Here is a 12,486-nt window from a genome sequence, read left to right as displayed (position 1 = left end):
ACAGCAACACACCACACCCCAAAGCAGCAAAATCTACAGCAACACACCACACCCCAAAGCAGCAAAATCTACAGCAGCACATCACACTCCAATGCAGCAAAACCTGCAGCAACACACCACACCCCAAAGCAGCAAAATCTACAGCAACACACCACACCCCAAAGCAGCAAAATCTACAGCAACACATCACACTCCAATGCAGCAAAACCTGCAGCAACACACCACACCCCAAAGCAGCAAAATCTACAGCAACACATCACACCCAATGCAGCAACCCTGCAGCAACACATCACACCCCAATGCCACAAAGCTTAAAGCAATGTGTTGTAGTCTCAATGCAGCAAAATCTACAGCAGCACATCACACCCCAAAGCAGCAAAATCTACAGCAATACATCACAGCCCAATGCAGCAAAATCTACAGCAACACACCACACCCCAAAGCAGCAAAATCTACAGCAGCACATCACACCCCAAAGCAGCAAAATCTACAGCAACACATCACACCCCAAAGCAGCAAAATCTACAGCAACACATCACACCCCAAAGCAGCAAAATCTACAGCAGCACATCACACCCCAAAGCAGCAAAATCTACAGCAACACACCACACCCCAAAGCAGCAAAATCTACAGCAATACATCACAGCCCAATGCAGCAAAATCTACAGCAACACACCACACCCCAAAGCAGCAAAATCTACAGCAGCACATCACACCCCAAAGCAGCAAAATCTACAGCAACACATCACACCCCAAAGCAGCAAAATCTACAGCAACACATCACACCCCAAAGCAGCAAAATCTACAGCAGCACATCACACCCCAAAGCAGCAAAATCTACAGCAACACACCACACCCCAAAGCAGCAAAATCTACAGCAACACATCACACCCCAAAGCAGCAAAATCTACAGCAACACACCACACCCCAAAGCAGCAAAATCTACAGCAGCACATCACACCCCAAAGCAGCAAAATCTACAGCAACACACCACACCCCAAAGCAGCAAAATCTACAGCAACACACCACACCCCAAAGCAGCAAAATCTACAGCAATACATCACACCCCAAAGCAGCAAAATCTACAGCAGCACACCACACCCCAAAGCAGCAAAATCTACAGCAACACACCACACCCCAAAGCAGCAAAATCTACAGCAACACACCACACCCCAAAGCAGCAAAATCTACAGCAATACATCACACCCCAAAGCAGCAAAATCTACAGCAGCACATCACACCCCAAAGCAGCAAAATCTACAGCAGCACATCACACCCCAAAGCAGCAAAATCTACAGCAACACACCACACCCCAAAGCAGCAAAATCTACAGCAACACATCACACCCCAAAGCAGCAAAATCTACAGCAACACATCACACCCCAAAGCAGCAAAATCTACAGCAGCACACCACACCCCAAAGCAGCAAAATCTACAGCAACACATCACACCCCAAAGCAGCAAAATCTACAGCAGCACATCACACCCCAAAGCAGCAAAATCTACAGCAATACATCACACCCCAAAGCAGCAAAATCTACAGCAGCACACCACACCCCAAAGCAGCAAAATCTACAGCAATACATCACACCCCAAAGCAGCAAAATCTACAGCAGCACACCACACCCCAAAGCAGCAAAATCTACAGCAATACATCACACCCCAAAGCAGCAAAATCTACAGCAGCACACCACACCCCAAAGCAGCAAAATCTATAGCAATACATCACACCCCAAAGCAGCAAAGAAAAGGGCGGCATGGTCAAGTTGAGCCGAAGGGCCTGTTTCCAGGCTGTAAACCTCTATGACTCTATGACTGCTTTAGTGACTGGAAGCCAGCGTCCAGCGGCATGCCACAGGGATCTGTGCTGGGTCCCCTATTATTCTTCATTTATATAAACGACATGTGGGGTAGGATCAGTAAGTTTGTCGATGACGCAAAGATTGTCCGGGTGGTTAACAGTGAGGTTGAGTCTCTTGGGCTACAGGAAGATATAGACAGGATGGTCAAATGAGCAGAAAAATGGTAGAAGGAATTTAACCCTGAAAAGTGTGAGGTGATACACTTTGGAAGGAATAATTTGACAAGGAAGTATTCAATGAATGGCATGATACTTGGAAGTTCTGAGGAACAAAAGACCCTTGAAGTGTTTGTCCATAGATTTCTGAAGGGTGGAGAACATGTTAGTAGGATGGTATAAAAGGCATATGGGACACTTGCCTTTATCAATCGAGGCATAGATTACAAAAGCAGAGAGGTCATGTTAGAGTTGTACAGAAGTTTGGTGAGCCACTTGATGAAGGAGCAGTGCTCCGAAAGCTCGTGATTCCAAATAAACCTGTTGGACTTTATCCCGGTGTTGTGAGACTTCTTACTGTGCCCACCCCAGTCCAGTGCCAGCATCTCCACATCAAGATTATGAGAGACACGGCCAGAGTGGATAAGGAGCAGCTGTTCCCTTAGTCAGCCACAAGGTTCATGGTGAGGGACAGGAGTTTCGGGGGGATGTGAGGAAAAACATTTTTACCCAGAGGGTGGTGACGGTCTGGAATGCGCTGCCAGGGAGGGTGTTGGAGGCAGGTTATCTGGATGAGCAGTTGACAGGTCATAACATTCAGGGCTATGGGCCAAGTGCTGGTAAATGGGGTTAGGTGGGAGGTCAGGTGTTTCTTATGTGTTGGTGCAGATTCAATGGACCAAAGGGTCTCTTCTGCACTGTGCGATTCTGTGATTCCACTTTGGCCACAGTTAGAACTGAGTGGCACTTTTAACTTTTCTCCTCAACAATTATCTTTAACCAAATCTTAGCTGCTAGGGTGCCATGCTGCTCAGTATGTTTCACTGAGCCTATTGAGGGACCCTGGAGGGTTTGCATCCTGTTGAAAGGGACGTGGGTTTGATGAGTGGCACTATTCCACATTACACTGAAAAGAATGCTAAACACAGGACTGTCTGACTGTTTTACTTCAATGCCAATATTGCAACACAGCCTATGCTTTATGACTCCTGGCAAAGTAGTATTCACTGCCATCTCCGAATGTGGTGTTTACACAATCCAATATTAGATAGAGATGCGCAATAGTAAAGGTAAGAGGTTACTTTTTGGAATGGCCCCCTAACATTAATTATTCTGTAGGACAGTATATACAAGAATAAATAGTGGGGGCTTGTAAGAAAGTTGCGGTAATAATCAAAGGTGATTATAATCTACATATGGATTGGACATCAGATTGGCAAAGGCAGCCTGGAAGATGAGTTCATAGAGTATTTTCAGGAGAGTTTCTTAGAGAAGCATACCATAAGACCATAAGACCATAAGACATAGGAGCGGAAGTAAGGCCATTCGGCCCATCGAGTCCACTCCACCATTCAATCATGGTTGATTTCAACTCCATTTACCCGCTCTCTCCCCATAGCCCTTAATTCCTCGAGAAATCAAGAATTTATCAATTTCTGTCTTGAAGACGCTCAACGTCTCGGCCTCCACAGCCCTCTGTGGCAATGAATTCCACAGACCCACCACTCTCTGGCTGAAGAAATTTCTCCTCATCTCTGTTCTAAAGTGACTCCCTTTTATTCTAAGGCTGTGCCCCCGCGTCCTAGTCTCCCCTGTTAATGGAAACAACTTCCCTACGTCCATCCTATCTAAGCCGTTCAATATCTTGTAAGTTTCTATCAGATCTCCCCTCAACCTCCTAAACTCCAATGAATATAATCCCACGATCCTCAGACGTTCATCGTATGTCAGGCCTACCATTCCTGGGATCATCCGTGTGAATCTCCGCTGGACCCGCTCCAGTGCCAGTATGTCCTTCCTGAGGTGTGGGGCCCAAAATTGCTCACAGTACTCCAAATGGGGCCTAACCAGTGCTTTATAAAGCCTCAGAAGTACATCCCTGCTTTTGTATTCCAAGCCTCTTGAGATAAATGACAACATTACATTTGCTTTCTTAATTACGGACTCAACCTGCAAGTTTACCTTTAGAGAATCCTGGACTAGGACTCCCAAGTCCCTTTGCGCTTTAGCATTATGAATTTTGTCACCGTTTAGAAAATAGTCCATGCCTCTATTCTTTTTTCCAAAGTGTACTTTAGCATCAACCAGAGAGTAGGCTATACTCGATCTGGTAATATGCGATGAGACAGGATTAATTAACGAGCTCATCGTGAAGATACCTTATGTAGCATGATCATAATATGATTGAATTTCACATTCAGTTTGAGGGAGAGAGGCATGGATTTAAGACTTTTAAACTTAAATAAGGGCAATTATGAGGGAATAAAGACAGAATAGGGTAATTAGGTTATATGACAGGTCAGTACAGATCTGGTGGTTGATATTTTGATATTTAAGGGGTTATTTCAGAATACTTAGAAAAGATACATGACACTAAGAAAGTCTGTAAAGTTAGGACACACCATTGGTGGCCAACTAAAGAAAATAAAGATCGTACCAAATTGAAAGATTAAGGGGGCGATTCTCCCATCCCGAATTTTTTAGCACGTCATAGAATCCTACAATGCAGAAGGAGGCAATTTGGCCCATCGTGTCTGCACTGACCACGATCCCATCCAGGCCCTATCCCCATAACCCCATACATTTACCCTAGTTAGTGCCCCTTACACTAAGGGGCAATTCAGAATGGCCAATCCACCTAACCCGCACATCTTTGGATTGTGGGAGGAAACCGGAGCACCCGGAGGAAACCCACGAAGATACAGGGAGAATGTGCAAACTCCACACAGGCAGTAACCCAAGCCAGGAATTGAACCCAGGTCCCTTGCGCTGAGAGACGGTGGTGCTGACCACTGTGCCACTGTCCCGCCTACGTCGGGCAGGGAGACTTGCGTGTGGGCCGATTTGCACGCATGCGTTCCCAACGTGTGCGCATCTCGCAGCGCCGGATATCCGGGCGTGGGCACCCTGGCAGTTCCAGCCTGTGCCCCCTGGCACTACCCAAGGGGCAACTCAGGGGGCACCTTGGCACCGCCCAATAGGCATGGGGCAGAGTCAAGAGGGCAGAGCCTAGGGGCGATTGGTGAGGTGAGGAACCCGCTGCCACTCTGCTACTGGTGTTGGTCAGGGCTGGAGGAAGGCCAGCGATCGGGGTGTGCTGGGGGGGAGGAGTGGTGGTCTGTCTCATGGCAGTGGTGGGGAGGGGGGCGGGTGGCAGGGGTCTGCCGCAGTGAGAGGGGGTGGATCATCACTGCTGGGAAGGGATGGGGGTGCTGGAGATCGGGGTGCTCTGGGACAGCGGAGTCAGGGCTGGCCCGGCAATGCTCATGGGGGCTTTGATCGGGCTGGAGGGGCAGCACTGTGATGGTCAGAGGCTGGTCAACGATTGAGCGGACCAGCAAAGTGCACAGAGGCCCGGAACTGTTGGACTCTGGCATGAAAATGCCCCGCCCCTGAGCTTTTAATTATATTCACGATTGTGACCTCGAGTCTGAACTCCCACTGAAAAAACAATAGTGATTTACACCAGTTTTCCCGCGAATTCAGCACTTAGAACTTTTTTTGGGAAAATCCCTCGCAAAGTGTCTAATTCAGCAAAGGTGAATGGCTGGTCAGAAGATTGGACAGAATATAAAGAACAGCAAATAATGTCTGGAAGATTAATAAGAAGAGAGAAATAAGACAGAAAAATAGCTAGACATAAAAACCAGATAGTGTGAGTTTCTACAGGGTATTAAAATGAAACAAATAAAGTGAATGTCAGTCCTCAAGGGTGAGAATGGGGAATTAATAATGAAAAATATGGAAATGCCAGATGAATTGAACAGATATTTTACTTCTGTCTTCACTGCAGAGAATACAAATAACATCCCAGAAATAATTGTGAGTCAAGTGAAAGGGAGAGAGGAAGTTAAAATCAATTACAATCAGCAGGTAAAGGTACTGAGAAACTTATTAGAACTAAAAGTTGACAATTCCCGGATCCTGATGAACTTCATCCTAGGATTTTCAAAGAAGTGGCTGTTCAGATGGCAGATGCATTGGTTTTAATTTTCCAAAATTCCCTAGATTCCCATCAGATTGGAAAAAAGAAAGGAGGGTGACAGAAAGCAAGAAATTACAGGCCAGTTAGCTTAACATCTGCAGTAGGGAAATTGCTGGAATCTCTTCTTAAGGAGGATACATGGGAAAACCCAATGTAATCAGGCAGTCAGCATGGTTTTGCAAAAGGGAAATCATGTTTGACTACTTTATTAGATTTCTCTGAGAATGCAACAAGCAACATGGATAAAGGGGAACCTGTGGATGTGCTGTACTTGGATTTTCAGAAGGCATTTGACTAGGTGCTACATCAAAAGTTATTATGCAAAGTAAGAGTAAAATCTTCTCCCATACACAATGAAACAATTATTTCTTACCCTCTGTTTCCTGTACCTAACAGGAAACAGAGGGTAAGGGTAAATGAGTAGTTTTCTGGTTGACAAAATATGGCGAGTGGAGTTTCACAGGGATCAATGCTGGGGCCACAACAATTTACAATTTATATCAATTACTTTAATGAAGGGACCAAATGTCTGGTTGCCAAATTTGCTGACAGCCCAAAGATAGGTAGGAAAGTATGTTGTGTAGAAGTTTGTAGACAAATACAGATAGGTTGAGTGAGTAGGCAAAAATTTGGCAGATGAGTATAATGTGGGAAAATGTGAACTTGTTCACTTTGGCAGGGAATAACAGAAAAGCAGTATTTTATTTAAATGGAAAGAGATTGAAGAACTCTGAAATACAGACGGATCTGAGTGTCCTGGTACATAGAATCATAGAATCCCTACAGTGCAGGAGACCATTCGGCCCAGCGGGTCTGCACCGACTTTCCAACACAGCAACTTTACCCAGGCTCTATCCCCGTAACCCCACCCTGCTAATCCCTAACCTACACATCTTTGGACACTAAGGGGCAATTTAGCATGGCCAAGCCACTTAACCTGAACATCTTTGCACTAGAACGAGGGGGCATAGCTTCAAAAGTTGAGGAGGAATTTCTTCACCCAAAGGGTTGTGAATCTGGGCAATTCCCTGCCTAGTGAAGCAGTTGAGGCTATCTCATTGAATGTTTTTAAGGCAAAGATAGATAAATTTTTGAACAATAAAGGAATTAAGGGTTATGGTGAGCGGGTGAGTAAGTGGAGCTGAGTCCACGAAAAGATCAGCCATGATCTTATTGAATGGTGGAGAGCAGACTCAAAGTGCCAGATGGTCCTAGTTCTTATGTTCTTATGACTATGGGAGGAAACCACAGCATCCAGAGGAAACCCATGCAGACATGGGGAGAATGTGCAAACTCAACACAGTCACCCAAAACCTGAATTGAACCCGGATCCCTGGCGCTGTGAGGCAGCAGTGCTAATCACTATGTCACCCTGAATGAATCAGGAAAGGTTGGCATGCAGGTACAGCAAGTGATTAGGAAGGCAAATTAAATGTTGTCATTTATTGCAAGAGAAATGGAACATAAAAGGGATGTTTTGTTACAGTTGTACAGTGTACTAGTGAGACTACATCTGGAGTAGAAATCATAGAAACCCTACAGTACAGAAAGAGGCCATTCGGCCCATCGAGTCTGCACCGACCACAATCCCACCCAGGCCCTATCCCCACATCCCTACAGATTTACCCACTAATCCCTCTAACCTACGCATCTCAGGACACTAAGGGCAATTTTTAGCATGGCCAATCAACCTAACCCGTACATCTTTGGACTGTGGGAGGAAACCTGAGCACCTGGAGGAAACCCACGCAGACACGAGGAGAATGTGCAAACTCCACACAGACAGTGACCCAAGCCGGGAATCGAACCCAGGTCCCTGGAGCTGTGAAGCACTGTGCTACTGTGCCGCCCTATACTGTGCATAGTTTTGGTCTTCTTATTTAAGAAAGGACATAAATGCATTAGAAGCAGAAAAGGTTCACTCAACTGATATCATAGAATCATAGAAACCCTACAGTGCAGAAGGAGGCCATTCGGCCCATCGAGTCTGCACCGACCACAATCCCACCCCACATATTTTACCCGCTAATCCCTCTAACCTACACATCCCAGGACTCTAAGGGGCAATTTTTAACCTGGCCAATCAACCTAACCCGCACACCTTTGGACTGTGGGAGGAAACCGGAGCACCCGGAGGAAACCCACGCAGACACGAGGAGAATGTGCAAACTCCACACAGACAGTGACCCGAGCCGGGAATTGAACCCAGGACCCTGGAGCTGTGAAGCAGCAGTGCTAACCACTGTGCTATATGTGGGTTGGGGAGATAGTTATCTTACAAGGACAAGTTGGCTGGGACTTGTATTCAATGGAGTTTAGAAGATTGAAAGGGAACCTTATTGAAACACATAGGGTACAATTGTACGGATTAGGAGTGATCGGGGCTCGCCATCCCGAGAGTCAGGGCCTAACACGCAGCCACCGACTCTTGAACTCCCACTGCCATTTAACATTCACTTGAGCATTGATTGGCAGTGGGCAGGACTTCTGTCCAGTTTCAGAAGGAGGTTCTGCTCCTAGGAGTGCCAGCCAATCAAATTGAACCCAACCAGGGTTCAGAGGTGGCCAGAGGTGGTACTGCAGTGCTCTATCTGGGACTCAATCCTGGGACCCAGTCCTGGGACCCTCAGAAAGGTAAATCCTAGGAGTGGGAGGGTAGGGCACACTTGTGGTGGTCGGGAGGGGTGGGGCATTCATGGCATCAGGGGGCAGGCTAAGAGATAGAAGTGGGGAGAAGGGGGTCCCAGAACTCCAACATCTTGGGCAGGGGGGAGGGGGTGGTGGAATACACTCTAACTCTCAGGGTGCCTTCAGACTGAGGTGCTCCCCCAACTTCCCACCCAAGATGAGGAAAAGTGCAAATGTCACTTTTTCGCTCACCCCATACCCGCCAGCCTAATAGGGCCCTTTACCAGCCATTAAGTGGCCACTTTAGTAGGTGTATGGGTGCGTTTCCCACCCGAGTCTCTGTTGCCCAAGTGTGAAATTGCATCTGGGTTTGGCCTCAGAACCCGCCTTGGTTAGCGTAAAATTCTGCCTATCAGATCCTGAGGAATCTTGACAGGGTGGTGCTGAAACGGTGTATCCCCTTGCGGGAGAGACTAGAACTAGCATACACATTTTAAAAATAAAGGGTCTCCCATTTAAGACGGAGACAAGAAGAATATTTTTTCTCTCAGGTCATAAATCCTGGTGGAGGCAAGGTCTTTGAATATTTTTAAGGCAAAGGTGGATAGATTCTTGATAAGCAAGGGATGAAAGATTACCAGGGATGGGTGTGAATTTGGAGTTGAGGTTACAGTTAGGTCAGCCATGATCTTATTGAATGGTGGAGCAGGTTCGAGGGGCAAAGTGGTCTACACCTGCTCCTAATTTGTATGTTTGTATACTCCGAACTTGTATGTTCCAAACAGACATGGATTTGAATTCTAATGGTGGTGACACCGGTTTCTATGCCCAGGTATGCCTGGAGTTCCTGCCATTAGAATTGTGCTTGCTCAACACTTTGCACGCTCACTGTGTTCCTCTCATCAAACTATTTCTCTACTCTGAGTTACACATTTCCCAGCTCGGTCTTTCCTGGGTGGGGAGCTGTGCCCACCTATGCTGCAGATCAGAGACTCAGGCACATCATTTCCCAGCTGGTAAATCAGCTGCTTCGAAAATGATTTGTTAAGGTCTCTGGGTGGTGCTGCTGGGATTGGAAGGTGAGCAGGAGAAAGGGGGGGGGGGGGGGGGAGGGGTTTTTCCCCATAAAGACGGAATGCAGTCACACAGGTTTTGTCGACAGCACCAGCCCCAGGGGAAGGTGCACAGAATATTAGAACCATTGTTGCAAATCTAATCCAAGCACTGTCTGCTTTGTGTTGAACAGTGCCTTATCCGTGTGGAAAGGTAATGGTCGCTTCGTCGATTGATACAGATTTGATTCTCAGGGCGATCGATGGTGACCAATACTGTAAGAGGGGTGAATATCCTTGGCAGGTGAGGATTTGCTACACAGTTAGCCCATGACACTCATTGTAGGAGCCATGTTCTGGTGGCGGAACCCTTTTACCTGCTTGATGGCAGGGCTGTGTCCTCTTCCCAAACTTGCACTCTCGCTTCAGATGCCTGTGCACTTTTCCAACTGGCTGGTATTCTTTTACTGAGTGCAGTGGGCAATGTGGGCAGTGGACCCAATCCAAACCTCCATTTCCTCTTGCTGCCATTTCTCTGTGACCAGCTTTCCTGATGGCTTTGACATTGCGTTTCAGTCCTGACCACTAAGCTGAGAAATTAAATAAAGTTTGTATAACAATTTTACTGTTGTTTTCCAAATTATCATTGCAATTTCAAAGCCCACTCACTGTTACTTCTTGTTACGTCAGGTGATGAAGGAGCAGCAAGCGCTCCGAAAGCTAGTGGCTTTTGCTACCAAATAAACCTGTTGGACTTTAACCTGGTGTTGTGAGACTTCTTACTGTGTTTACCCCAGTCCAACGCCGGCATCTCCACATCATGACTAGAATTCTCCGCCAAGGGAAACAATTTTATCATGTCCACTCTATTTCTCTTCCCCTCATAATTTTGTACACTTCAATCAAGTCACCCCCTCAGTCTTCTTTGGTCCAAAGAAAATAACCCAACCTATCCAATCTCTCCTCATAGCCACATTTTCTAACCCTGGCAACATTCTTGTAAACCTCCTCTGCACTCTCTCCAGAGCAATTATGTCCTTCCTGTAATATGGTGACCAGAACTGCACTAGGGGCCTCACCAGTGTTTTATACAATTCCAACATTATATCCTTACTTTTAAATTCTATACCTCTTGATAATGAAGGAGAGTATTCCATATGCCTTCTTTACAACCTTGTCTACTTGAACTACTGCTTTTAGGGACCTGTGTACTTGTGTGCCAAGATCTCTCACTTCATCTACCCTTCTTAGTATATTCCCATTCATTGTGTATTCCCTATAACTGTTTGACTTAAATGCATTACCTCACACTTCTCTATGTTAAAATCCATCTGCCACTTTGCCACCCACTCCACCAACCTATCAAAATTGTTTTGTAGATTGAGAAAGAAAGACTATAGGAGAAGGATGCACTGTCCATGGTTAATTAAGCAATTTAAGAGATTGAAAGAAAAGGGTACAAATCTGCCAAGATATATGGTAGGCCTGAAGATTGAAGATATTTTAGAAAAATATCTTTGTGTCGTCGATGGAGACGGGAGAGGTGCCGGAGGATTGGAGGATTGCGGATGTGGTTCCTATTTTCAAGAAGGGGAATAGGGATAGCCCAGGTAATTACCGACCGGTGAGTCTAACCTCAGTGGTTGGTAAACTGATGGAGAAGATCCTGAGGGACAAGATATATGAACATTTAGAGAGGTTTAGTATGCTCAAGAATACTCAGCATGGCTTTGTCAAGGGCAGATCGTGCCTTACAAGCCTGGTGGAGTTCTTCGAAAATGTGACGAAACACATTGACGAAGGGAAGGCGGTAGATGTGGTTTATATGGATTTTAGCAAGGCGTTCGATAAGGTCCCCCATGCAAGGCTTCTAGAAAAAGTGAGAGGGCATGGGGTCCAAGGGGCTGCTGCCCTGTGGATCCAGAACTGGCTTGCCCAAAGGAGGCAGAGAGTGGGTATAGATGGGTCTTTTTCTAAATGGAGGTCGGTCACCAGTGGTGTGCCCCAGGGATCTGTTCTGGGACCCTTGCTGTTTGTCATTTTCATAAATGACCTGGATGAGGAAGCGGAGGGATGGGTTGGTAAGTTTGCCGACGACACGAAGGTTGGTGGGGTTGTGGATAGTCTGGTAGGATGTCAGAAGTTACAGAGGGACATAGATAGGATGCAGATGGACTTCAACCCAGATAAATGCGTCGTGGTCCATTTTGGTAGGTCAAATGGGATGAAGGAGTACAATATAAAGGGAAAGACTCTTAGTACTGTAGAGGATCAGAAGGACCTTGGGGTCCGGGTCCATAGGACTCAGAAATCGGCCCCGCAGGTGGAGGAGGTGGTTAAGAAGGCGTATGGTGTGCTGGCCTTCATCAATCGAGGGATTGAGTTTAGGAGTCCGGGGTTAATGATGCAGCTATATAAGACCCTCGTCAGACCCCACTTGGAGTACTGTGCTCAGTTCTGGTCGCCTCACTATAGGAAGGATGTGGAAAAGATTGAAAGGGTGCAGAGGAGATTTACAACGATGTTGCCTGGATTGAGTGGCATGCCTTATGAGGATAGGCTGAGGGAGCTTGGTCTTTTCTCCTTGGAGAGACGAAGGATGAGAGGAGACCTAATAGAGGTGTATAAGATGTTGAGAGGCATAGATCGGGTGGACTCTCAGAGGCTTTTTCCCAGGGTGGAAATGTCTGCTACGAGAGGACACAGGTTTAGGGTGCTGGGGGGTAGGTACAGGGGAGATGTTAGGGGTAAGTTTTTCACACAGAGGGTGGTGGGCGAGTGGAATCGGCTGCCGTCAGTGGTGG

The 12,486-nt window shown here is 46.5% G+C and overlaps 1 protein-coding gene across 5 annotated transcripts in view; it reads left to right on the top strand.

Moving 5' to 3' along the window:
* Window positions 1-12,486, top strand: part of LOC144506352 (coagulation factor X-like) — a 73,135-nt gene that overhangs the window by 47,200 nt on the left and 13,449 nt on the right. For all 5 annotated transcript variants that reach the window (XM_078232339.1, XM_078232340.1, XM_078232338.1 and 2 more), the window contains one exon: window positions 9,877-9,986. In XM_078232339.1, the coding sequence (XP_078088465.1) occupies window positions 9,877-9,986 (110 nt within the window). The remainder of the gene's footprint in view (window positions 1-9,876; window positions 9,987-12,486) is intronic.

Source organism: Mustelus asterias, chromosome 17 (genome assembly GCF_964213995.1).
Source record: "Mustelus asterias chromosome 17, sMusAst1.hap1.1, whole genome shotgun sequence".
NCBI classification, from domain to species: domain Eukaryota; kingdom Metazoa; phylum Chordata; class Chondrichthyes; order Carcharhiniformes; family Triakidae; genus Mustelus; species Mustelus asterias.
Note: the sequence above shows the minus strand (reverse complement) of the source record. Positions and strands in the feature narration are given on the sequence as shown.